This window comes from Prionailurus bengalensis, chromosome E3 (genome assembly GCF_016509475.1).
Source record: "Prionailurus bengalensis isolate Pbe53 chromosome E3, Fcat_Pben_1.1_paternal_pri, whole genome shotgun sequence".
NCBI classification, from domain to species: domain Eukaryota; kingdom Metazoa; phylum Chordata; class Mammalia; order Carnivora; family Felidae; genus Prionailurus; species Prionailurus bengalensis.
The window spans coordinates 15,968,274-15,994,933 of record NC_057357.1 but is presented as its reverse complement, the minus strand read 5'-3'; the positions used below and the strand labels follow the sequence as shown (position 1 = coordinate 15,994,933).

Here is a 26,660-nt window from a genome sequence, read left to right as displayed (position 1 = left end):
GTGCAGCTAATGAACACTTCCAGTGACCAGGACTTCCAATCTGCAACACCGCTTTAACTGTCTAAGCTGGAGATAAAGTGTAAACCTGACTACTTAAAATCTTCCCTTGGGATTGAGTTTAGATTGTCTTCATGAAACAAACTGCACCAGTAAATGGAACCAGTGAGGGCCATCTTAAGGATTGGTATTAAAACAGTAATTCAATTTCAGCACCACAGAAAGCGTTGTGTTCCCAAGTTATCAAGAAGGAGTACTTCTAACACTGTAAGAAACAATTTCGACTTCATAATTTTGATTGGAATTATTTTAAAACGGTCCATTTCTGTGAACTTCTATTAGCAATGAATTCTGAACGCGTATAAAACCCATCTGGGGTTTTCAAGTCAAAACCTCTTCTAGTTAAAAACTTCTATCCATAAAATACGTTTGTATGTTAAGTTTGTTTTTTTTTTTTAGGTAGGCTTCACACCCAGTGTGGAGCCCAATGCAGGGTTCAAAGTCATGCCCCTGAGGTCAAGAGTCAGAGGCTTAACTGACTGAGCCAGCTAGGTGCCCTTGCATGTTAATTTTGAATGAAACCCTAATTTATGTTCTAGAATATCTTTTTGAAGATAAGCAGATTGAAAACAACTTGCATGTTGTCCATTTAAGTACTAAAATAGTTATATTCAATTATATCCCAAATCACTAAGATTTATCAGGTGTTCAGCAGAACAGGCTCTGTTCTACCCACTCCTCATGGGGCTTATTTAGTCCTGCTGCGAGCTCTCCAACCCTACCAGACAACAGGCAGAGAAAAGAAGGGAGCTTGGAAGCTGTCTAGAAACACAAGCCATGGTTTAATAAAAATAAAGAGTGGTTTTATTGATAACATATAATTGCAGCTACATTAATATATATTATAAACTTTAAGGATTAGAAACCAATGACTTTATTCTTTACCGAGAATAATCTAGGGTACGGCCATATGTTCTGCGAATCTTACTTCAGCCCCACACAGTGGTCCTAGATCTATTTTTCACAAAATCAGGAAGTCACCATCCAAGCTTTGTATCAGGCCACACGTTTCATTAAGTAGAAATAAGACATTATGTTTTCTTCAGCAAATACCCCTTTGGTCACATCGTCCTATCCTCTCACATTTATCTTAATATACAAAGCTTAACTTTTCACCCCCAAGATAACGTGCATGTTGGAAAGTGCAAGTCAAGAGACAGCAGCAAAATGCTACTCTGCCCTTTGTATCCTGGATTTTTCATTTTTGCCCCAGACCCCGCTTTATCGTTAAAACTACATGAATCCCACAGTGTGATACTTTATCAGAAAAGTCTTTTTGTGTACACGTTACCACAAAGATGGAAAACGTCAAACAGTCCGAGCAAGTGTTTGGCAGACCACGGAAAGGAAAGAGGACCGTGGGAAAAGAAAACGCTTTAGTGTTTTAGAGCTGAAGAGCTTGACGGGCGTCATTCAAATTTCTCATCCCCTTCTTCCACGTCCTTCAGGTTGAGCACTTCCAGAGAACCTTTGCCTTTTGTCTCCTTTTTTATGAGCTCATCGATTTCTCTGAAGCAGCCTGGGTCAATCAGACACACCTGAAACACGGAACACAGGTGCTCAGCAGGTGCAACGGAATGAACACAGCCCCCGCTTTCTCTGAGACACACAGCACGTTCCAGATGTCTCTACTGCTACCGTCCTACAGTGCAAGGACGAACACAGAGCACAGGGAAGCAGGCAGGGCTCTAGTCTAGCCTCGCTCTTTTAAGTGCACACACAGGCCCTGCGACAGGCGTTAACCTCCCCGTCTGAGGTCGTCTCTGGACTCCACAGCCATCAAGTGAAGTGGCTGGGAGAGCGTGGTTCTTTTGATACTACAGTTTAGCACGAGGATTTAGTCGGACGAGAGCACCTCTATTTATCCACATCAGAAGGAGAAAAAGCAGCTTGAAGGCCTATTTAGAAATCGCATGTGAAGTTCTGAAAAGACCGGAGAACTTCAGAATGTCAGATGTGTCCCTTCGCGTTTAGGGAGGAATGCCCAACAACCCCGGCCAGAGCTTGTTTATACTGGGGCTGGAGCCAAATCTCAGGGCCCGGGTTTGCAGACAACCGAATCTCTGCTGCGTCTGACACTGTGGGGCCAGGACCCAAAGACACCATGCTTTGCCGCGTCTTTAAAATGTTCTATGGGCAATGAGGCCGTCCAACTTTTCGTCTTATTTCCAATTTCCTCATAATAGAAGACTCACCGTAAAATATATTCTCTCGTCTAAACTGAGCATGGATTTAACCAGAAAAAACAAACCATCCCCCCACCCCCAAATCCCAAGTTGTGCTTAATTTAACTATAATTTCGTTTTAGTCTGACCTTGAGATTTTTACTTAACTCCAGGTAAGATGTTTCTGGAAATGTCTATTGTTCACACCTTTAAATGTCTGTGACACATTTATGACTAGAAAACAGATGATTCTGGTAACATGGACGCAAAAGAATAAGAATATTTTTATCTTACAATTTCTAACTGCTGACTGTAGTCTTCGCTTTCTATAACCTTGATTAGGGGCTTCAGCTTTTCTTTCAGCTTCTTCCCTTCATTCACTGGAAGAAGGAACCGAAGTCTCATGTGAGCACGTTCGATCTTCATCTTCTCCTTTAACTGCTTTATCACTTCCAAAGCCTGGCGAGACCAAATTGAAAATGTTGGCAATTTCTTTGCTACCTTTGCTGCATTACTTTGTAAGGTATTCAAGACAAAGCAGTTCCCATCCAGCCAAATTAGACGGTGGTTTTTAGATAGGACACAAAGAACATAAACACCCATAGAAAAGAGAAGATAAATTGGACTTGAAGATTACACACTTTTGGGTTTCAAAACACTATTGAGGAAGTGAAGACAGCCCATTAAATAGGTGAAAATATTAGTCAATGACACATTTGATGAGGTGCTAGTATCCAGAATATATACAGAACTCTTACAACTCGATAATGAAGAAACAAATAAAGAATGGCCAAAGAATCTAAAAACTGATTTCTCCAAAGATGACCAAAGGTCAACGGGCACAAGAAAATATGCTGAAATCATTTGTTATTAGGGAAATGCAAGTCAAAACCAGAATAGTACACCCAGGATGGCTGTAATAAGAAAGGTGGATTAACAACAAATATCAAAGATGTGGAGAAATCGGAACCCTTGCACACTGACTGTGGAAATGTAAAATGCCTCAGCTATTTTGGAAAATGGTTTGGCAGTTCCTCAAAAGGTTAAATATAGTTACCATATGACCTAGTAATTCCATTCCTGAGTCCAGAGAAATGAAACACGTCCACACAAAAATTTGCAATGAATTTCAGAGCAGCATTATTCATGATAGCTAAAAAGTAGAAACAACACAAATACCCATCAACAGATGGATGAATCAACAGAATATGGTATTTCCATACAATGGGTTATTGTTGAGTCCCAAAAAGGAATAAAGCACTGATATGTACTACAACAGGTATGAACCTTCAAAGGGCCACACATTGTCTGATTCCATTTATATGAGATGTCCAGAAGAGAAAAGTCCATAAAAACAGAAAACAAATTTGCTGAACAGCTGTGAGAAGGGTATATGAGGAGTGAGTGCTAATGGCCACAAGGTTGCTTCTGGGGGTGATGGAAACGTTCTCAAGTTAGGTAGTAGGGAAGGCTGCAAAAACTTTGTGAATATGCCACTGAATTGTTCACTGTAAAAAGATGACCTTGTATGTCATGTGAATTAGATAGAAATCAAAAAAATCTAAGATGTGGAGTTGAAAAGGATTCTTTAAAAATTCAAGTTTTATCTTTAAAGGTTTGACTTGGATAGGAAGATGAGAGCTGTAGTACATTTGTGTTTAGTTAAAAAAAATTCCATTACTTTTCCCTAAAACCCCCATCATTTCCTTCCTCCCTCCCCCTAGCCTCCTACCTTACTGCTTCCAAGTAGTATCACTTTATTATCACAGACAGATCATTTTCAATGGTTTCTTCAGAGAAAATTGATTTTCATTTGGATACTTTTTGACATTAAAAACCACTCACCTGCTGTTTTGTACTTTTATTGGTTTTGACTGAATAGTGGATGTCCTTCATGGCTCTCTCTATAAGGATAACAGTGTACGGTCTCTTTGTTTCAGGGTTCACACACTTGTCGGCCACAATGGTTGCAATGTCCCTGAACATCTGCTCCAGCTGTGTATGCCGTTCTTTATCTGATACTTGAACCTCTCCTTTAGTCAAAATCTAAAAAAAACCCAGATTTAAATGCCTTTATTGCACATTATTTGTTAACTGACCACAAGAATTAATAACTTGGGAGAGAAAATTAAATTCCATCCTCTTCAGCTACTCACATATAGGTAATAAATTGAACTTTGCCTAAATGATACACTGGATTATCTTGTGCTCTAAGATACTATTTATTTAGGTGGGGGAAGGGGAAAAGTCAATTTAGGCAAAGATTGTAAATGGTGAAACCCTTGAAAAGAAAATTTAATTTTAGGTATATTACACTCAAAATATAAAAATGGACAAAAATAAGGTAATTTAGTAGAAAATTTAAGTTTTGGAGACTTTGACAAAATATATTCATGTCCTGCATTATTAAAAATGATGCCACACAAAAAGACTCCCCAAATAATCTGACTAAAATGAGCAGAGAACTCGAATAGACATTTTCTCAAGACATACAGATGGCCAACAGACACATGAAAAGATGCTGAACATCACTCCAACACCACTCATCATCAAAGGAATGCAAATCAAAGCACAATGAGTTTTCACCTCACCCCTATCAGAATGGCTAGAAATAAAAAAAACAAGAAACCAACAAGTGTTGGAGAGGATGTGGAGAAAAAGGAACTCTCAGTGCCCTGTTGGTGGGAATGCAAACTGGTACAGCCGCTGTGGAAGACAGTATAGAGGTTCCTCAAAAAAACAAAAATAGAACTACCATGTGATCTCGTAATTTCACCACTGGGTACTTACCCAAAGAAAATGGAAACACTGATTTGAAAAGATATTTGCACCCCAGTGTTTATTGCAGTATTCTTTTCAATAGCCATGATGCAACCTAAGTGTCCACTGATAGATGAATGGATAAAGAAATAATATACATACACAATGGAATATTACTCAGCCATAAAAAAGAACGAGATCTTGCCATTTGCAATGACATGGATGGACCTAAATGGTATAACGCTAAGTGAAATAAGTCAGACAAAGAGTAATACCGTATGATTTCACTCCTATTTGGAATTTAAGAAACAAATAAACAAACAAAAAAAGGGCACAAACAAAAAAAGACTCTTAACCGTAGTGGTTGCCAGAGGGGAGGTGGGTTAGGGAATGGGTGAAACAGATAAAGGGGATTAAGAGGTACAAACTTCCAGTTATAAAATAAGTCACAGAGATGAAAAAACAGCATATGGAATACAGTCAATAAGACTAATAACATTGCTTGGTGACAGGTGGTGACGACACTTATCATGGTAAGCACTAAATTACAGAATGCATACAAAAGAACGCACAGTGATGTGTATTGTTGAATCACTATGTTGTACACCTGAAACTAATTCTAACACTATTAATTATACAATTAAAAAAGTGATGTTACTCAGGTCACGCCTAAAAAATAACGATTCAAGTTTAACATATGTTCAAGTACTTCTAACACATAGCTCTTAGAACTCACCTGCTTACAGATTTCTGTCTGGTCATCTGTTCCAAATGCACTGATCAGATCTTCCTTCTTTGCAACTTGACCTTTAGAAACATTTACAAACACTGAGTGGGTCTGTAGAACTTCATCAAGGTCTTTTTCCCTTGTGACAGCAGGAGAGAAAAGTCCTAAGTGAACACACTTGAAACTTGGAAATTCATTCACATTTAAATACAAGACGGTAGTGACATAATAGTAAGAAACAACAAATACTCAGCGAGAGGGAACATTTTCAAAACTCAGAACCGTATCTGTATTCCCACTTACTCACTGGAGAAAAACGTCACGGGATCATGTATGAAACACTGAGCTGTGGGGGCAGAGGGCGGGCTGCTGCCAGGGAATTCCGATCCCTAGATGGCAGCAGCGAAGACACTACGCACTACGGTGAAAACTACAGGGCAAAGATCTGTGACATCAGGATGTGCTATAGCCACGGAAGTATTTGGAAGACTAGGTCTCCACCCTTTAACATTATTTTGGCAAAAGGGCCATATTTTGGGGATTTCTTGGCTGTGGCTTTCAGGACACCAACCAATTAAAACAAAACTCCGAACCAACAACCCAAACCACACCAATTCAACAAAAAGGGAATCCTGGATTTAGGCGCTAAGCTCGGGAAAGACAGTGCCTTTTCACGCTCACTGCAGGAATAAATTGTCCATTTCCTTCCCTGTCAAGACACCAGCTCGAACACTAGGGGCAGGCCGCCTCGGAGGCTACAAGCTCCGGCCAGAGCTCGGACGGAAAGGGTCACTCACACGCCGCTCCGCCAGCCGACGACTTTGTTCTTGTAGCAGGCGATTTCGAAGCGCTTCCCGGCGCGCTTCATCCGTACCACGGCCACATTGGTTAGGCGGATCTGGTTGGTGGGGGTGAAGATCGACATGGTGGCTGCTCACAGCCCTTCCCGGGTCTGGTGAACCAAGGCACACCCGTGCGGCCGGCCGGAGGGACCACCTGCGCCTCGCTGTAACGACCCGGCGGCGCGCGGCACGACCACTACCTACCCGGACGGCCGCCACAATACACCCAGTTGACCTATTGCGCAGGCGTCAGGTGTTGCGGAAACCGGGCGAGGAAAAGTGAGCAACGACGCCTGCGCATTGTGGCTTTTACGACATCGTTCGGCTCGCGACAAGAGAAGCGCTCTTCCTTGATGTAATTTACTTCCGCCAAGGAGCTCTGATTGGCTGGTGATGCTGATGTTTTAGCTACCGGCTGGAAACGTAGAGTCGGTTCCTCAGAGTTCCGCAGGTTTCGGGGTCGCGCCCTCAAACTTCTCTTACGGAAAAATTGTAAAATAAAAAACTTGAGAAAACAGTGTGATGAACCGCCATGAACCCATCGCCCTGCTTCAACGATTATCAACATTTTGCCATTCATGTTCCATTCTCCCTCTTCTTTTTGGTCAGAGTAGTTTAAAGCAAATTATAAGGTTTTAGCTTTACAGTCTGTACTCCTCACAGATGAACGCAACAAGATTAACCATTATTCCTTAATATCATCTACTAGCCAGCCCATAACCCAATTTCTCGAAATAATGCTTTTTCACAATCGGTGTGTTTGAAGTGAGGTCCAAAGGAGACACAGATTACGTCTGGTTGATGATACGCTTTTAATGTGCCCATCTTTCCCAGGTTTCTTTCCTATACCACCACGCCTGTTTTGACCCTGCTTCCCTCTAGACCCGCCCCTTGCACCTCTGAGCCAATCCGAGAGGAGCCGGGAGCGCTCGGGCTACCTAGCTTGGATCTCTAAGCGGGGCTTCTCTCTGGGCCCGCCCCTTCCCCTTCTGAACCAATCCGGACGGGCTGGAGAGTGGCATGGCTGCCCCCAGCTCTCCGGGCTCCGGGTATACTGGTAATGCTTCAAGATAGTTCTGGTCGTCTCCCGGTGTCAGAACCAGGTTCTTCAGGTCTGCAGTCCTAGTCTATCGGGCCGCAGAGCCTGGGCTCTGAGGAGAATGGGTAAGCCGTCACCCCCCCCCCCCCCCCCCCCCCCCCCCGCCCTCCGACAGGCAAAATCGTGGAGGGGAAGGAGAGAGGGAACCGTTTTTCTCACTCTCTCCTGGCGGAGTGGCGTCCTCGAGGACCGTCCTTCAGAGGTTGTTGCACTTGTCAGCCCGGGACAGGAGCCACTGACAGCAAGGGAGGATTGATCCTTGCTTTTGACCTGGCTTTTGCCTCATGAGGTTAGGGGATGAGTTCAGAAGGAACTGTGCTTCTGACCTCAAGTAAAACGCATAGAGAACTGCCCACTTTCTTTACCCACGTGTTTGGTGGCTTTTGGTCTTTTCCAGGGTGGAGCAGCAACGGCAAAGCCCATGTTTGTTTTTTCCACGGTGGACCAGCACCTGTAAACCCCAGAATTTAGGCTTCGCCTTTTGAAATTGCCTCCAGTTCAACATTTGAGGCCAGGTCCATCCATACGTCTTTCCAAAAAACGGGGTGTGAGACCCATTGCAAGTAACAGTGGGTCTTTAAAGTAAAACTAGAGCAAAGAGAATAGTATTTTTTAAAGCTTTTCTTATGGAGTACTCAAAACACAGCAGAGTTAATTCCACGAAAAGTGTTTTGACTTTGTTCACTTCTCTTGCTTCCAAGTGCTATACCCAAATGAGGTACAATTTTGTGTTTTTCTGAGTTAGCATCGTTACGGTAATTTTATCACATGACCACATGCAGTTGTATATTATTTTTATTAGAGTTGATTTTTTTAGAATTCTTAGCCGGGTTGTTGAATATGAAGGTTGGTTTTATTTTATTTTTTAATGTTTATTTTTGAGAGAGAGACAGAGACAGAGAGAGACAGCATGAGCAGGGGAGGAGCAGAGAGAGAGGGAGACACAAAATCCAAAGCAGGCTCTCCAGGTTCTTAGCTGTTCAGCACAGAGCCCATTGCTGGGCTTGTGACAGCTTAGAGCCAGATGTGGGGCTCGAACTCATGGAGTATGAGGTCATGACCTGAGCTGAAGTCAGATGCTTAACTGAGCTACCCAGGCGCCCCTATTTTATTTTTTATTCTTAAAGTAAGGATGGGCAGCTTTGTATATGTAACTTTATGTAAAATTACATGTATGTATTTTTTAAATTTAGATCCTTCTTTGGATACATGGGACTTCTCTTCACCTTTAATATCATTATGGATAAACAGGCTTTACATATATTTGGGCTTTGCCTTTGGCATTAGCCTTTGGATTTGTTTCCAGATTGTCATCAGGAAGCAGGTAAGTGGAGTTGGTTTTTATAGGAGAGAATTAAGGCATTAGATTTATAGAGAATTTAGAGTGCAGATTTTCTAAGGTTTTCAGAAAAGCTAAAAGGAACTTTTCAGTCACTTTTATGTTTGGTCTCTACACAGGTTTTTTTTTTTTTTTATGCCTAAAAATTTTATTCTCAGTTTTTAGAGACACATTTATTATGAAATAAGTTATTTATGTTTTCTTTGATGGGCTGTGGATGTTTTACTCTTGAGATACAGGAAGAGTTCATAATGAAAAATTAAGCCTTCATAAGAAAAATCTATTTAGCACTTTTAAAGAGTAGTAGTCTTCTGTTTTCTTACCACTAATTAAGGATTGGAAAGTAAGTTCCTAGTCTTATTTTGATAAAGCACATTATGGATGAATGTATGTATAGTTAGTTCTGTCCTGGAGGAATTGGGAATCTTTATAGCCTTAAGGATCGTAGGTCCAGCCTTTAAAGGACCTAATTATATCAAGGGGTTAATATTTGAGGAGTACACCAGAAAGATTAAGAGAATAGTAAAATCGGTTATTGTCTGTGCTGTCATCACTACTGAAGTTAGGAAAAGACTCAAACTTGATGGATTTTGTGTAGTTGTTTATCTTCAAGGGCAAGAACTCAAAGGATAAATCTGTTCCAAAAGCAACTCGGGATTTGATGACAAATGGTTATATCTCTCTTCAAAAGAAGGACATCTTAGTGTCTGGAGTGAAGATTTTCTATGGTTCCCAGACTGGAACAGCGAAGGTGAGAACTTCATATGATATTTTTCTCTGGGTTTCTTGATCTTTTAGAAGATCGCTTAAAGGTATCCATTCACAGTGAACTGGATCGGTCTTCTAATTTTTTTTTTTTTTTCTTTTAAATCTTCTTTTTTCCCTTCCCCAGCATACCTTTTTCCTTCCCGGGGCATTGTGTGAGTTTTTAACCCTTGTGCCCAATTCCAGCCTTGTGCCCAATTCCAGCCCAATTCCAGTCTGATGGTCACTGTCCTGAGGGGTTTTGTGCTGAAGCTTGCTTCTGCCTCAGCAGAATGGAGAGTTCTAAGCCTATTACTGATGGCGGGTGCAGAAGTAGGGGATAGTGAAAAGAGCATGTCAGCAGTAGCGTCCAGTATGGGATGGGGCCCTGACTTTCACGACGTCACACATCTACTTAATAAAATGTGTTTTGATTTAATAGTGTTAAAAGTGTTAACAGTAGACATCGAATACTGCTTAAAGTAGATATGTGCTGCGGATGTATTTGCTGTCGGCTTCTTTGTTGTGAAGGTCACAGCTCTTTAGTGCTTTTTAGGAAAAGATTCTAAGGCGAAGGTGAAAATGAAGTTAAAAAGTCAGTGTCAACTGATTTTTGTGGGGTACTAAAGAGGGTCGTACTGCCCTCTTGTGGACGTTTTGTAGAATAATATTTCTTCGCTTTTCAGAACTCCAGTGCCGGCTTTGTGCCACATCATAGTTGAAGGTCACTTAACATTAAGGGTTCAGCCTTAAGCAACAGAGGTGGGGAACCAGAAGAAATGTAAAAAAGGCATCTGAGCAGCCAAAACAAAGGCCTTTTATGTTACTCATAAAAGATCTCAAAGCCTCTTTTTATGTGTGTTTTTAATTTTTTTAAAAGATCAAATTGACACTTGAAGACTATAACAAATCCAGGTGTGTGGAGGGTTCATACTGAAAAGTACTTTCTAGTGAATCTCTTTTTAACTATTTCTTCTTTTTGATTCCTCTGATGGCTGTTTCTTTATGCTGTGTTTCTAGATTGATCAATGTTGGATAAAAGTTATTGACTTCTTGTATTAGTTAACACAGACTTTCCTCAAATATCAATTGTTGGCCTCTTGGCTTAATGTCGTTGGCCATCTCATTGTTGATACGGGTTAGATGACCCTCCTAAAAGCTATGCCATCTGAATTTATTCTGCTTTCACATTTAATGGCTTCATATTTGCTGGGTGTAGATTAGTTTTTCCTTACAGCTTTGAAGGCATCACTTCATTGTCTTACCCCGGTCAGTGTTGTGGATGAAAAAGCTAGTCTCCTCATTCCTTTGTAGATGGCTTGATTTTTATGTTTCCAGAAGCTTTTAGGGTCATGTCTTTGTCCTTGAGGTTTGGAACTTTTTTGAGATGGTGTCTAGGTTGGATCTTTTTTCAGCTGTTGTGCTGGACACTTGGGCTCTTTTGAAGATTTGTGAGCATTTCTGCTAATGTTTTTGGGCATATTTTTTCCCTTCCATTTCTGTTTTTTTTTTCTTTTTTTTTTATTAAAAAAATTTTTTTTAATGTTCATTTTTGAGAGAGAGAGTGAGAGAGACGGAGATAGAGTGTGAACAGCAGAGGGGCAGAGAGAGAGGGAGACACAGGATCTGAAGCAGGCTCCAGGCTCTGAGCTGTCAGCATAGAGCCAGATGCGAGGCTCGAACTCACAAACCATGAAATCATGACCTGAGCCGAAGTTGGTCGCTTAACTGACTGAGCCACCTAGGCTTCCCATTTCTATTTTATTAAAAAAAATTTTTTTTAAACTGTTTTTTTTCTTTCTGTCATTTGTGTTGGCTGGATGTTAGAGCTTTTGGATGGCTTCTTTGTCTTAAATCTTTTCTCTTTTGTAACTCTTTTTCTTTCCACTTGGGGTTGTGGGATTTCAATTCCAAACCTTTTTGAATGTTTTATTTTGGTTTTTACGTTTTTAGTTGCAAAAACACCATTTTGTTCGTTTTTTTTTTCTACCCCTCTCCCCAATTTTGTTCGTTTTTAAAACGTGTTTATTTATTTTTGAGAGAGAGCTCGTGCACGTGAGTGAGTGGGGAAGGGGCAGAGAGAGGGGGACAGAGGAGCCCAAGAAAGCTCCATGCTGACAGCAGAGAGTGTGATGTGGGGCACAAACTCAAGAACTGTGAGATTAGGACCTGAGCCGAGGTCAGACACTTTCTGACCTTGCCATTTTTCTTTCCTTCTGCTTGTTCTCATCAAATTCCTGGTGAACCATGGTTTTCTGTTCATTTTTAGACAGAATGATGGGCTAGCTGGTGTGGGTTTTCTCTGTTCTTGTGTGAACAGATGTGTGTTCTTTAATTATAAATTTTTCACCGGACGCTCTGTGCTGGGTGGGTCAGAGCATACCATGTGACCTATTGGCCCCATATCTCCCTCTAACTGCCATCTCAGATTTTTTTTTTTAAGAGTAAAGCGCCTTGAAAATATCTGCCACTATCTCTAAATCTCCAATTTCCCTACTCCTGTTTTTCTTGGACCACTCTTGTCAGGCTTCTATGCCCTGACGTGTTCCCGGTGCTTTCCATATTGCTAATTAGTTCTCACCTTTCATCTTACTTGGCATTCTTCTCTAGGTCATCCTCCTGCTTGGCCAGGGCTAGTCTTCCTTACTTATCATCTGCTAATTTCTCCTCTGCTTGACCTCTAAAGGTAGGAGTGTCCCAAGGCTCCGTCCTTGAGACCCTGTCTCTATTTGCACTCACTGTGCCGTCTAAGGGATCTTATTATCTAGACTATGTTCTTGCCTCTAGATACAGTTTGGCAGACTTTTTCTGTAAAGGGCAAGCCATTTTATTTTTTACGCTATGTATGTGTAGGTATTTAGGCTTTTAGTTTTTGTGGGCCAAACAGTTTTTGTTGCAGCTGCTCAGCTCTGCTGCCTTGGCGTGGATGCAGCCACAGACAATACGTAAATTAAGTGACATGACTGTATCCCTGTAACTTGCACCTGTAGAACCAAACGGAGGGCTGGATTTGACCTGCCGGCCTTCGTTTGTATGTGCTGAGGGCCTCTGAATTTATGGTTTTCATGTGAACTGTTCTCCTCAACTCCAGACTCCCATGTCCAGTTACCTATCTTAGATCTTTATGTGATGTCTAGTAGGCATCTCAGAATTCAGATGCTCAAACTGAACTCCCGAGTTTTTTGTCCAGACCTTTTTCACTTACACTCTTTACCAACTTCATCTTTCCAGTTGCCTAGCTCAAAGAAAACCTTTGGCTTCTCTCTTTTTCCTACTCCCCTCCCCCCGTGCAATTTGTCAGCAAATGCTGTTTGTTCTACTTCCACAATGGATCCAGGTGCCAGTCACTTCTCAGCACTGTGGTTCGGGGCACCCTCAGATTTTGTCTGGATCACTGCAGTCACGTCCCCTTCATTCAGTGCCGCTCGGCCCCTCCCTCGGCTTCAGGGCCCTCTCAGCTCCGCAGCCAGAGGGACTCTGAAAACTTAAGTGGAACTGCATTCCCAGCAGTGACCTCCTCATTCACTTAGAGTAAATGCCAAAGCCCTCACAGTGGCCAGGAAGCCCTCATGTCTGGTTTTCCATTATCTCCTTTACCTCATTTGCTTGGTCCCCCCCAATCCCCCCCAGTGTTGTCAACCTCTTTGCCAAGCCTGCCCCCTCCTTTGGGCCTTTTCACTTCCACGTTACCTCTGTTTGGGGTAGCCGCATGGCTTGCCCTCTCATTTCCTTCAGGTTTGGCTCAAATCTTTGTCTTTGAGACCACTTCTCCAGTTCTGATACCAGCTACCCAGAGTTTTTGTCAGATTCCACAGGTATAAGGGCCCAGTCTACAAGACTTGTCTCCACTTCAGATGCCAGGGGCCACTAGTCCCAGGAGCCACCTGTGCTTGTGACTGGAACAGCTATAAGTTCGATCCCACGGTCCTCCTTAGGTTCGATAATTTCCCGGAACGATTCACAGAACTCAGGAATTGCCTGACTGGCTACATTTACTGGTTTCTTGTAAAGGACACAAGACAGACACAGACAAATGGCAGACATGCCCAGGGCAAGGTATGGTGGAGAGGAATGGCTCAGAGCTTCTGGACCTTCTCTGTGCACCACCTTCTCAGGGTAACAATGTGTCCACCAACCCAGAAACTCCCTGAAACCTGTCCGTTAGAGGTATTAATGGACATTTCAAATCATTGGCCATTGATGATTGAACTCACTGGGAACGATGGTACTGAAAGTTCTAAATCTCTAATCACGTTGTTGGTTTTGTGACGACCAGCCTCCCTCCTGTAGCTACTTGGGGCCTGCCTCCCCATAAGTTACTTCATTAGGATACCGAAGTCAGTAAGTTCCAAGGGTTTTAGGACCTTTGTGCCTGGAACTAGGGGCAAAGACTGAATATGTGTATGCATATTTTTATCTTATGTACCTGTTCTGATACTCCCTGTATAATGACAACTATCGTCATACCTGTAATACTGTATTCTTACCCTTTACCCCGATTTATTTTCTTCCATAGCACTGGTCATCCTCTGATTAACTATGTGTTTTCTCATTTCTTTGCTGTGTATCTGTCCATTAGAAAGCAAGCTCCCTGAAGGCAGGGACCACGTGTGTCTTGTTCACTGTTGTGTAATATTTCCCAGAACTGAGACTGGCATAGTAGATGCCCAGTAAATTCATAGATGCTTGGTAGGCTTGGCTTTAATCCTGGGAGCTTAGACTACTTAGCAAAAAATAGGAAGGCATTTTCCAGAGTGCCGACACCTGGCTAGAGGTTTGAGCTTTCCCCAAACGTTGGGTTCATTTTGTTTGGAGAAGAGCTAGCACGTGTTTTGTCTGGGGGGTAAAGGGTGGATGTTGCCCAGGCTCTGTGTGCACTTGTTCCATATACAGATTGTCTACTGATGGGCTCTTCTCTGCCCAGGGTCCCCCCCAGCTTTGGTGTAGTGGCTGACTCTGAGCCCAGAACCCCTCTGGGGTTCTGTCAGGAACATGGACTGTCCCCTAGGGCTTTCTCCTCCGTGTCAACCTGCTTCTGTTTGCTTTTTATCTTCCAGAAACATGTCAGATTTCTTACATCCCACATTCTCTTCCCTCTTCAGGATTTCTTACCTCCTCTATGTTTATTCTAGTGGGGCAAAGCAACTGGAATGTCAAAAGCCAATTTAGATTTAGTCCCGTATATGTACTTACAGAGTGAGAACAGCACAGTTGAATGATTGATCTCCATAAAGATGCTTGGGAAAATGGTAGAAGTGAGAATAGCGTTTGGGTTTATGATGATAAATGTCAGTGACTGCAACAAGTTTTTCATGATAAACGCCTATTCTCTTGCTGGCAGAGGTAAATTAAGACTGTACTTTGCTTATTTAGCTCATCGAAGAGTTTTTGTGATTTTTTTTTTTTTCCCCATTAGGGATTTGCAGCAAGTCTTGCTGAAGCAGTTACCTCCCTAGGTCTGCCTGTGGCAGTTATTAATCTCCAAGAATACGATCCAGATGATCATCTAGTAGAAGAGGTTGGTAATTGTGTTAAGTTTTTATTCAGTCCAAACTCTCAAATGTAACTGACCTCCTGCGTTGTGGGATAAACAGAATCTTCAGAACAAATTTCGTTTTCATGCTAAGGCATTTCAGTTGGCTGAGTTTGCAGGGTCAGTTAGAGGTGTTGAATATATGGTGTGGGACCCGTCCCTCTGGCATGTGGTCTCTCCTGGGGTGGGGGTAAGGGTGGGGAAGCTTGGTGGCTTGAAGTTCCCTCCTCCCTCCTGAACCAACCTCATAATCCAGGGAAGATTGTGATTGATGGCAGTGTGCAGAGCACGTGAACCACGCGTGAGATTGCTGAGAGGTCAGGAGCCACTTGGGTAGCAGAAAGGATGGGTTTGGGACTTAACAGAAGTCTCTCACTACCTGCGTGACCTCCGTGCATTACTTAATTATCTGTGTGGGTTTCATTTCTTCACCTGAGAAATGCCCCTTGCTCTCGTCTAGTTACACTCAGAGAAGTTTGCCTTACAGCACTGATTCTCAAGGCATGGTCCTTGAACCAGCATTCTCAGCATCTCCTGGGAACTTGTTGGAAATGCAGGCCGGCCCCGCTGAATCAAAGTCTGGATGGGGAACTGTATTTTTACAGTTGCTTCAGGTGATTCTGAAGCAGCTAAAGTTGGAGAAGCACGTAGAGCAGGGGTTAATGAACTACTTCTGTAAGGGGCCAGATAGTAAATATCATCTGATTTGGGCGCTGTGCACACAGTTCTGCCTTTGAGGCACAAAACAACCATAGGCGATGTAAATGAATGAGTGTGCTGTGTTCTACTAACACTTTGTTTTTAAAAAAAAAAACAGGCAGTGAGCTGGACTGGGCCTATGGGACATAGTTTGCCAGCCCCTTCTTAGTCGATAGCCTCCTAGCTGTAACTGTCCATTTCTTTCTCCCATAAGAAAGTGGTGGGGTGCAAATGAGTGACCTTGAATCTGCTCAGAATTACTTGTGAAAAATTATTAGCAAACTTTGAGATTTAATAATTTTTTTTACCATCAAAATATTTTATTGGGATTTAATTATTAATAAAGGATTGCTTTATAACTTATCTCATGAGTTGGAATGTAAAAACATTTTTTTAAAGGTTTGTTTCTTTATTTATTTAGAGAGAAAGGATGTGAATGAAGGAGGGGCAGAGAAAAGGGAGAGAGGATCCCAAGCACACTCCACATTTGATCTCATGACCGTGAGATCTTGACCTAGGCCGATATCAAGAGTTGGCCACTTAACTGATTGAGCCCCCCAGGCGCCCCATGACTTGGAATTTTTGAGGTTCATTCAAGCAGATTGGAATACCATGGCTAGCAGGACTGAAGGCGTATTTTGTTTCCCCGTGTAGATGATAGTGCCACGTGTTAAGTTACCTTACATTTAAAAAGTTTATTACGTTAATTTTTCAGATAGTTTTAATGAGATCTTTCTGTTTTTCTTCCCGACTGATTGGGATTTTGTTTCCAGTAGGGCAGTTGGAGATGACAGGAGCTGATAGTCTGAGGACTGGAATGGAATATATAGTTAAGGGCACGAGGGGTGTATTGGCAGGGGTAAAGGTCTGGGTTTTCTCCCCGTGCAAAGTGTTCTTGCTCTGTTTTCTTCCACTTTTGAAAGTGAGTAACATTTTGAAAGCACCCTGTGCCCTTAGAGATTAGTATTAATGTGGATGTCAGCATTTTAAAAAGGGATTTTCTTCACTGATAAGTTATATTGTGAATATTCTTCTGAAATAATTACTTTCTTGGTTAGGTTACTAGTAAAAACGTTTGTGCCTTCGTGGTTGCTACGTATACTGATGGTCGACCCACTGAAAGTGCAGAGTGGTTCTGCAAATGGTTAGAGGAGGCATCCAGTGATTTCCGATTTGGCAAAACTTACCTGAAGGGTATGAGATATGCTGTATTTGGCCTGGGAAATTCTGCCTATGCGAACCACTTCAACAAGGTAGGTACAAAGTAGGTGTATGTTGAATTGTAGGGATAAATTCTCTTTTAATTAAAAAAAAAAATTCATACACACATTTGTGTGTGAAATAATCCACAAACTTTGGTACTTAATAATAAACTTGTTGTGTTACTCTGTTATAATGGGGAATTGTTACACATATGTATCCAAGGTTGGTGCATAGTAGGCGGTCAGTAAATTTTGTTGAATAAAATGCTTATACCTCCTGTTGTCTAGTGTCTTAGTGGCCTGGATTCACGGTCATTGAGTCTAGTCTGCCGTCCCCAGGCAAGACCTTGTGGATGGAAGATCAGTGGTTCTTTGGACTGTCTCAGCTGCCTGACCTATAGTTGAACAACCTTTATGGCTCAGGCTAACTCTGAATACTGTTGAGCTCATTGTCTTTTAATGATTAATTTTTTTTAATGCTTATTTATTTTTGAGAGATAGAGACAGCACGAGTGAGGGAGGGGCAGAGAGAGAGGGGGAGACACAGAATCTAAAATGGATTTGGGCCCCAGCTTGGGAACGGTGAGATCATGACTGAGGCTGAAGTCGGACGCTTAACCGACTGAGCTACCCAGGCGCCCCAGTCATTAATTTTTAAAGGGAAATAGAAGAAAAGCATTTGCTGCCTTTTATGTAGTAAGACATTGTTTTGTTTTCCTAGATCTTTTTTCTAAATGCAATTAACTTGGGCTCCTTTTCTTTTGCATTCTATTCTCTATACTTTAAGTAATAAAAATATAGAGCCTCTCCATTCCTTGAGATTCTAAACAGTTACTGGAACTTTTTGTATATGTACCTCTTCCCAAAATTGGGCCCAGCCAGGCTCACCTGTCTTTGGTAGAATGTGAGTAGAGGTGAAAGTAGAGATCTTCTTTTGAGCTTGTTTTCATTCAGTTGTTATATCAAGATGTGTATTTCTGGCTATATTTTCAAAGGAATTAGAAAAAAAAAAGGTAAAATTCAGATATGTAAGTGTTTAATGCCTTGCCACTCACAAAGCCTGTTAAGTTTTGAACTCTCTCTCTCTCTCTTTTTTTTAATGATTTAGTTTGTGAGAGAGAGGGAGAGAGCCACGAGTACGAGCAGAGGAGGGGCAGAGAGAGAGAGAGGGAGAGAATCCCAGGCAGGCTCCTTGCTGTCAGTGCGGAGCTCCACACAGCTGTGAGATCCCGAGTGGAGCTGAAATCAAAAGTAGGATGGTTAACCAACCCAGGCGCCCCTTAAGTTTGTGAGCTCTTAACCATGCATCTTGGCAATCCCTGTACCTCAGCCTAACTGCTTCTTACTGCAGTACGTTCAAGTTCTGAATTTATAAAGCCGTGAGTCGTGCCAAACGGGCTGCACTTTCTTATTAAAGTGGGCTTTGCTACATTTTGAATCTCATTTTGCTAATGAGTTATTTTATTCTGACCATGACTTAGAATAGGAGTTTTCAGAGTCTTTTTTTAGGTAGTAATCTTAACCTTAATAAAAGGGTTTGTCTGTCCCTTTGTTTAAAAAAAGTCTTTTGCAAGGTGCCTGGGTGGCTCAGTCAGTCGAGCGTCTGACTTCAGCTTAGGGTAATCTTGGCAGCTCATGAGTTCGAGCTCCGCATCGGGCTCACTGCTGTCAGTGTGGAGCCCGCTTCGGATCCTCTGTACCCCTACTATTTGTCCCTCCCCCACTTGCACTCTAAATTTTTTTTTAATGTTTATTTATTTTTGAGAGAGAAGCAGAACATGAGCAGGGGAGGGGCAGAGAGAGAGAGAGGGAGACAGAATCTGAAGCAGGCTCCAGGCTCTGAGCTGTGAGCACAGAGCCCCACGTGGGGCTCGAACCCACACACTATGAGATCATGACCTGAGCCGAAGTCAGACGCTTAGCCGACCGAGCCACCCGGGTGCCCCAAGACACTGAAAAAATAACAATAAAATAAAGTCTCTTGCAGAATCTTGTCAGAATGTAACCAGTGTAGCGTTTCAGGTTGCGGCTGGGGCTGGAGGGCCTGCTGCCCTTCGGCTAAGCTCCCTTTTCCCAGCAGCAGCCAGTGACAGGGGTCCCCGAGGATCATGGACCTTTTGCAGAGCAGTCTACAAGCCTGTGATGCCGAGGATTATCTGTCTTCTTGCAGGTTGGCAAGAATGTCGATAAGTGGCTCTGGATGCTTGGTGCTCACCGTGTGGTGGCTAGAGGGGAGGGTGACTGTGACGTGGTGAAAAGCAAACATGGCAGCATTGAAGCCGACTTCAGAGTTTGGAAGACCAGGTTCATCTCCCGGCTACAGGCACTTCGGAAAGGAGAGAGAAAACCCTGTGGCGGCAACTGCAAGAAAGGCCAGTGTGAATCATCTGCGGTACGGAGCCTCTGTGTCCCTGTCTCACTGCTTTCCCCTGGTGTTTGGAGGTGCTGAACCTCACCTCTGCCCGGAGAAGCGCCTTCTCTGGCTTCTAGTTAGAGGGAAGCTCTGAGACTCACGCGGTGGCGTTTTAGAGAGAGAGCGGCCTTAAGAGTGAAGCCAGTTTGTGCTGTGTGCCTTCCCACCTCTCCTATTTAATAGTTACGCGGCCAGCAGGTAGTTAATAGTTAATAGTTACACAGCCAGAGGCCTGAAGTTAGCTGAGCTCCTGTCCTTGTGTCCCCTAACCACGTCCTCCTGCTGACCTGTCTTACTGAACGATTCCTTTAGTCACTCATACTGGAAGGCTGTCCCATCCTAGATTCCTATCCTCTGTCCCTCACATTCTAAACAAGTCTCTTGGCTCCTGGTTCAGGTACCTAGTTCCTTGGAAGCTCATGTCACCAGGCTGTTTCACGGCTGTCTCTCTGTTCTTTGGCACTGGGTCACTTGTGTCATTCAGGAACCACTTTACATTCTGACTCACTTTCTCTCCACCCTTGTTCCTGTCATTACCCTTGGGGCAAAGCCATCCATGGAGGTGATTGATCCAGCCGCCCGACCTGCCAGTTGCCTGGCTTTCATACCCCCAGCAGGCATGTTCTTCACTCACCTAGGCCTCTTCCATGGTCATCTCTGAAATTTCATGTTCTTGTGATCTGAACTCTGACCTGCCTCAGGTGTCCTACTTTATTTACAATTCTTTTGATCCCATGCCTTTTTCATTGGGGAGTGAAAACTGCTTTCTTCACTTCTGCCTTATCCAGGTTAGGTTTTATGCTCATTCTCTTATAAACGTCTTCAGTTGCCTTGCCTTCCACTCCCTTTTCTCACCCAAATGGCCAAACCCCAAGCCAGGTCGAAACCTCCCACCTGCCTTCCCCTTTGCCTGCTGCTTGCTCTTTGACCCTGGATTCACGACCACAGGCCTATGTATGGACTCAGACCTGCCCAGCAGTCTCCAGCGTTCTTGTGTGAGTTCCCTTTCTCACTCTCCAAGCTGACTGATTAATACTCTCCATGCCTGGGGGCGCCTGGGTGGCTCAGTTGGGTGAGCGTCTCACTCTTGATTTTGGCTCAGGTCATGATCTCACGGTTTGTGGGTTCGAGCCCCACACCTGGCTCTGTGCTGACAGTGTGGAGCCTGCTTAAGATTCTGTCTCTCATGGGGTGCCTGGGTGGCTCAGTGGGTTAAGCGTCTGATTACGGCTCATGTCATCATCTCACAATTCGTGAGTTCCAGCCCCACAGTGGGCTCCAGGCTGGCAGTATGGAGCCTGCTTGGGATTCTCTGTTCCTCTCTCTGCTCCTCTCCTGTTCATTCATTCTCTCTCTCTCTCTCTCTCTCTCTCTCTCAAAGTGAATAAATAAACTTAAAAAAAAACCCAATTCTCTCTCCCTGTCTCTCTCTGCCCCTTCCCTACTGGTGTGTACTGTGTGTGCTCTCTCTCTCTCTCAAAAATAAATAAATAAACCTAAAAAAGACTTCTCTCTGCCCTTTCCTCCAGCTCTTGTAGGAGGCCATCAGAGATCTCTTGTAGCCCCCAACCCCATCCACACATCTTCCCCATCTCTTCTGTGGCAGGAGACCAAGGGTCTGAGTCCTGCGAGAGCCGTTCTGTGCATGCGCTGGAATCAAGGACTTTGTCCCTTTGTTTATTGCGTCTCTCTCCTGTATCGTTAGTCTCTTCCATTCTGCCAGATTGTTCCCGTAAGTTTATGAACGTGCCCTGGAATCACCTGTGTTCAAACAAACAGGAAAAGCAAATATAAAACAAATGTTTCTGTTTTGTGTGTTTCAGCTGCTGTTTTGTTTTTCTGTTCTTTTTTTTTTAAGTTTTTTTTTTTTAATGTTTATTTATTTTTGAGACAGAGAGAGACAGAGCATGAGCAGGGGAGGAGCAGAGAGAGAGGGAGGCACATAATCTGAAGCAGGTTCCAGGCTCTGAGCTGTCAGCACAGAGTCCAATGTGGGGCTCGAACTCATCAACTGCGAGATCATGACCTGAGCCGAAGTCAGACGCTCAACCAACTGAGCCACCCAGGCGCCCCTATTCTCTTTTATAGCCATTCTTTTTGCTTATGTTTGCTTCCCTTCCCACCAGTTGGTCTTTTAAGATTTTTTTACACTGTTTAAACAAATTGAGGTAAAATTCACATAACATATCATTAACCATTGTAAAGGATACAATCCAGTGGTATTTAGGACAGAGTCCTGTGCAACCACTTTTGTATGTGTTGGTACGCTTGTTCATTTTTCAGACTGGCCAGTTTCTAACTGATCTGTGTCCGTGTTTGCTGGTTCTTCTGTCGGCTCAAGTCTGCTACTGAAACCCTGTAAGGAGATTTTAGTTTGGTTCTTATGTTTTTCAGATCAAGAATTTCTTTGTTTCTTTTTTATAATTTCTGTCTTTGTGTCGATATTCTGTATTTCGACATCGTTCTCCTAGTTTCCTTCAGCTCTTGGAGCATATTTAAGACCATCGGCTTAAAATCCTTTATTTAGTGAAGTCCAGTGTCAGGGATGGTTTTGGTTGATTTCTTCTGCAGGTAGGCCAGACTTTTTTATTTCTTTGCATGCTTCATAATATTGTGTTGAAAATTGCGAGTTTTGAATATTATGAGGTATTAACCCTGGAAACCAGATTCTTTCCCCCCTCAGGGTTTATTTTTGTAGTTTGCTATGGGTTATAATTGTTTGTTTATTGACTTAAAAAACTATCTTTTTAAAGACTGCCTATTGTACATGGTTTCTTTACTTTGTATTCAGCTAGTGTTGTGACAGATTTCCTTGAATGTCATTTTTGGGTTTCCTTTTTCCTGATTCAGTGTTTACTTGGGTCTTGTAAGCCTTTGTCAGAACTCTGGGAATTAGAGTTGAGTCTATTGGTTTTTGCTTAGTTTTTAGGTGTTTCTGTGGGAGAACAGGCCCTTGGAGTTGTCTATTCTGCTATTTTGCTGATGTCACTCTCGGTTTTTAACATGTAAACAGATTTAAGTAAAAAAAATTTTTTAATCAAAAGTAACACTTGTACATTTAAGACTTCAAATAGTACTTCTAGGCTTTTAATTAAAAACTATCCTTTCTTCCCTTATTCTGTCTAATTCTTATTTTCCCAGGGTTGTCACTTTTAATTCTTGCTGTTTCATCAGACATTTTACCTCTACATTCATAAATAATAGGCTCTTCTTGCTATTTCTTGATTTTTAAAACATTTCACAATCTCTCTCCCTCTCATGGACACACACACACACACACACACACACGTGCGGTGTCACTTTTCCTCTCATTTTCTTGTGCAGTTGTAGCATTTTCTGGCTAGACTGTTGCTTCATTATTGTGACTGTATATGTGCTCACATTTCTGCTGTATATTATGTTATTATATTTCATTCTTTAAAAAAAAACTTTTTAACATTTTCTTCTGAGAGAGAGAGAGCGTCAGAGAGAGTCAGAGGGAGTCAGAGTGTGAGCAGGGGAGGGGCAGAGAGAGAGGGAGACACAGAATCCAAAGCAGGCTCCAAGCTCTGAGTTGTCAGCACAGAGTCTGACGTGGGGCTCGAACTCATGAGCCATGAGATCATGACCTGAGCCGTCGTCAGAGGCTTAACCGACTACTGACCCACCCAGGTGCCCCACATTTTCGCTCTTACACATTAATTTCCCTTAGGTAATGGCTACATCAGTTTTGATTTCTCTATAATTATCACTGATTCATTCTAAAGTTCTATTGGAACTGAAAATTATTTCTTAGTGTTCTGTAGTTTTTGTTGATTTCTTGGAGGCTTCTCACGAGTCCTTATTCCTCCACTTTGGCGTGGCTGCAGTCCCAACCTTGGTGTGGGTGGAGTCCTGTGTCTTCTGTCTGCTGTGATGCACAGCCTTCCTGTCACTGGTTTACTGGGTTGGATTTCCTGATTCTGGTATCTCCTTTATCTTCTAATTTCTTAGTTAACTCTTGTTTTTGGAGCACGTTCTCTAGTAGTTCTCTGAGAAAGGTTGTTTCGGAAGTAGATTTTCAGAATGTTTATATCTACATGTCTTTATTTTGCCTTCATAGTTGATTGATGCTTCACTGAGTATAGAGTTCTAGCTGGGAGTCATTCCCCCCCGCCCTGCCCCCAAATTGAACACAGTGATCTGTTGTCTTCTAGTTAGAGTATTGTTTTTGGGAATTTTGGTTTAATTTGGTTCTGCGTTTTTATTATAAAATTCTCCTTTTTTTTCTTTAATTTTTTTTTTTGTTAACGTTTATTTATTTTTGAGACAGAGAGAGACAGAGCATGAATGGGGGAGGGGCAGAGAGAGAGGGAGACACAGAATCGGAAGCAGGCTCCAGGCTCTGAGCCATCAGCCCAGAGCCCGACGTGGGGCTCGAACTCACGGACCGTGAGATCGTGACCTGAGCTGAAGTCAGACGCTTAACCGACTGAGCCACCTAGGTGCCCCAAAATTCTTCTTTACCCGTCCCAGAAACTTTAGAATTTTTAAAATAAAATCCCTGTATCTATTCTTAGCTCTTGCCTCCCCCCTCCTCCTTCCCCAAAACTCTCTGCCTGTGTTTTCTGCTTTCTCCTCTTGCATGGAATGTTTATTTCTAGTTTACATGTACATGAGAGATGTAGCCTTGTGGGGTCCCAGCTTTGACTTTGGTCTTCTGTGTTAGACTCTCCTCCTAGTATTATTTCCTCAACTTTCCTCTTCCCTGGTCCTGTCCAGCTGTCAGAATAGGTTCTCCGGAGTTCAGCAGATACCCTCCACTCCATCACTCGCTTACCTCCTAGGATTCCCTTTTCAGTTGATGCTTGTCCACTTTTAATTCCTCGTATGTTTGTCGACTCAGTGATACACTTGAAATTGTGCTACTAAAATATTCTGTTACTCAGTGTTGGTTATTTTCCACAGGAAGGGCGTTCAGTGTCTTTCACACTCTGCAGCTGGGAGCAGAAGTCCCAGTTCACGCTCGCCCACTCCACTTTGGCGCTCTGCCCCACGGTGGCTGCTCCTTTCTAGGTCCGAGGACATCATGTTGTCAAGCCCCGTGGGTATTTCTCTGCCTTCATTTTGCTTGGCCTCTTCGTAGGGTTTGATACCGCAATTCCTTCTTAAAATCACTCTTCTTTTGACTTTCACAATACCATTCTCGTGGTTTTCTTCCTTTTTCCCCTGGGATCTTCTTCCCTTACCTAACCTCTGCATGTTGGAACGATTCAGGGCTTGGTGTGAGGTTCTTTTCTTTGTTGATACTTTCTTCCTGGATGATCTTACCCAGTTTCATGGCAGTTAAGTACTGTCTGAATGCTAGTTATTCCTAAGTTTATATTTTTGTCCCTGTGGTCTGCCTGGAATTTTGTTCTCTTATGTGCATCCTCTTTGAAATCTCTGCTTGGAGGTCTGAGGCATCTCATACTTTACAAATTCAAAATGGAGCTTTTCATTTCCACTCTTCTGGTCTGTTTCTCCCCAAATCTTTCTCATCTCAGTAAACAGCACCACCGTCTCAATTACTTAAAAAAGAAACTTAAGAGTCATGCTTAATTCCTTCCTTTTCCTCATTCCTGCCTTTAGTTCTTCACTAAGCCTGGTCGGTTCTGTCTAAAAGAGAGGTCAGGAAACTTTTCTGTGAAGGGCCAGCTAATACATATTTCCATGTTTGTGGGCCACATGGTTTCTGTTGCAACTGTCAGTCCGGTCACTGTATTAAGAACATAGCTATAGATAACGTGTAAGTGATGGCTGCCTTTAGATTTGGCCTGAGGCTGGCTGCATTTGGCTTGCGGGCCATACTTGCTGAACCTGTAGCCTAAAATATCTCAGATCTGTCCCATGAACTCACAATCTTGGAGGCTCGCTACTTTGAACAATATATTTCTGAAACATTGATGTTCCAGGAGGAAGAGACCTTTGAGAGCACCAGTGAGGAAGAGTCTGGTACTGAGGACCACCAGAATCTAAATTCTGTCGTTGATGTCGAGGACCTTGGCAAAATTATGAATTGTGTGAAGAAAGAAAAGGTACCGTAACTTTGGGAAAGAGTGCACCTGGATCCCGCTGTTAGCTGACATCTAACATTTGCCTCTTGTCTTGAGAGTTTTCTACTTCTTTGCCATTTTTAATGAACTTTGTGAAAATCTTCCCTCTAAGCCCTGTGAAAATGAGCTTGTAGTAGGATAGGCAGATTTTAGGGCAGGAATTGAGGGAAGGGTGGATGGTTAGAGGGACTTCAATGTTGTGACTGAGGAGACAGGGTGAACAGCATGAAGATGGACTCGTGCTGAGATTCCAAGTAGAACTCTCTCTCTCTCTCTCTCTCTCTTTTTAAATATTTATTTATTTTTGAGAGAGAGAGAGGCAGAGAGACACAGAATCCGAAGCAGGCTCCAGTCTCTGAGCTGTCAGCACAGAGCCTGACGTGGGGCTCGAACTCGCGAACCGTGAGATCATGAACTGGGCCGAAGTCGGACACTTAACCGACTGAGCCACCCAGGCACCCCCCAAGTGGAACTTTCTTCAAGTGCTTCCGCCTCACGTAGAGTGAGGGCTGTTGAGCCTACGGACAGCACCTTGGTCTGGAGGTGTTGAGATCGGTGTAGGTGGAGGCCCTAGGAATCTAGGAAACATTAGTCTGGGTTGTCATTGCCGCAGAGAAGATGAATGTGAGAATGTGTGGTGTAGTAGGAGTCTACGCAGATTCCAATGATGTGAAATGGGAGTAGTATACACAATAGCATAAGAGTGTATAGACTCCATTCATGTGTCAGTTTTGGGAAATGAGAATATCCTACACTGGGAATGTGCCCAGTGCCTAAGTTTTAGAAACAAAAGAAGTAAAACTACGGAAAAATCCAAGAAAATCAATGATAAAATTGACACAAACTCAAATGAAAGAAATCAGTAAGGTAGCAGGATATAATAAGGTAAAAAGCCAAATAGCCTTTGTCTTTCCAAACAATAACCAGTTAGAAGCCGTAGTGGAAGAGAAGACCTCATTTATAACAGCTATATAAAAGATAAAGAAGTACATAAAAATAAATTTAGAAAGAAATGTCCTAAATCTGT

At 42.8% G+C, this 26,660-nt stretch overlaps 2 protein-coding genes across 2 annotated transcripts in view; one reads left to right on the top strand and one right to left on the bottom strand.

Annotated features, from left to right (window-relative positions):
* Window positions 1-838: 838 nt before the first annotated feature.
* SBDS (SBDS ribosome maturation factor) lies at window positions 839-6,908 on the bottom strand. The gene is made up of 5 exons (XM_043559880.1): window positions 6,507-6,908; window positions 5,719-5,848; window positions 4,068-4,268; window positions 2,517-2,681; window positions 839-1,595 (listed from the first exon to the last, which is right to left on the bottom strand). Exons 1-5 carry the CDS (start codon window positions 6,632-6,634, stop codon window positions 1,467-1,469), a joined length of 753 nt encoding a protein of 250 aa, XP_043415815.1. The 5' UTR covers window positions 6,635-6,908; the 3' UTR covers window positions 839-1,466.
* A 621-nt stretch (window positions 6,909-7,529) lies between these two features.
* The window catches only part of LOC122471375 (S-adenosyl-L-methionine-dependent tRNA 4-demethylwyosine synthase TYW1), a 212,950-nt gene continuing 193,819 nt past the window's right edge, over window positions 7,530-26,660 (top strand). Inside the window, exons 1-7 of the mRNA XM_043559879.1 lie at window positions 7,530-7,715; window positions 8,844-8,974; window positions 9,588-9,740; window positions 15,150-15,251; window positions 17,024-17,218; window positions 19,338-19,559; window positions 25,493-25,615. Coding sequence (XP_043415814.1) covers window positions 7,712-7,715; window positions 8,844-8,974; window positions 9,588-9,740; window positions 15,150-15,251; window positions 17,024-17,218; window positions 19,338-19,559; window positions 25,493-25,615 — 930 coding nt within the window. The 5' untranslated portion in view covers window positions 7,530-7,711. The remainder of the gene's footprint in view (window positions 7,716-8,843; window positions 8,975-9,587; window positions 9,741-15,149; window positions 15,252-17,023; window positions 17,219-19,337; window positions 19,560-25,492; window positions 25,616-26,660) is intronic.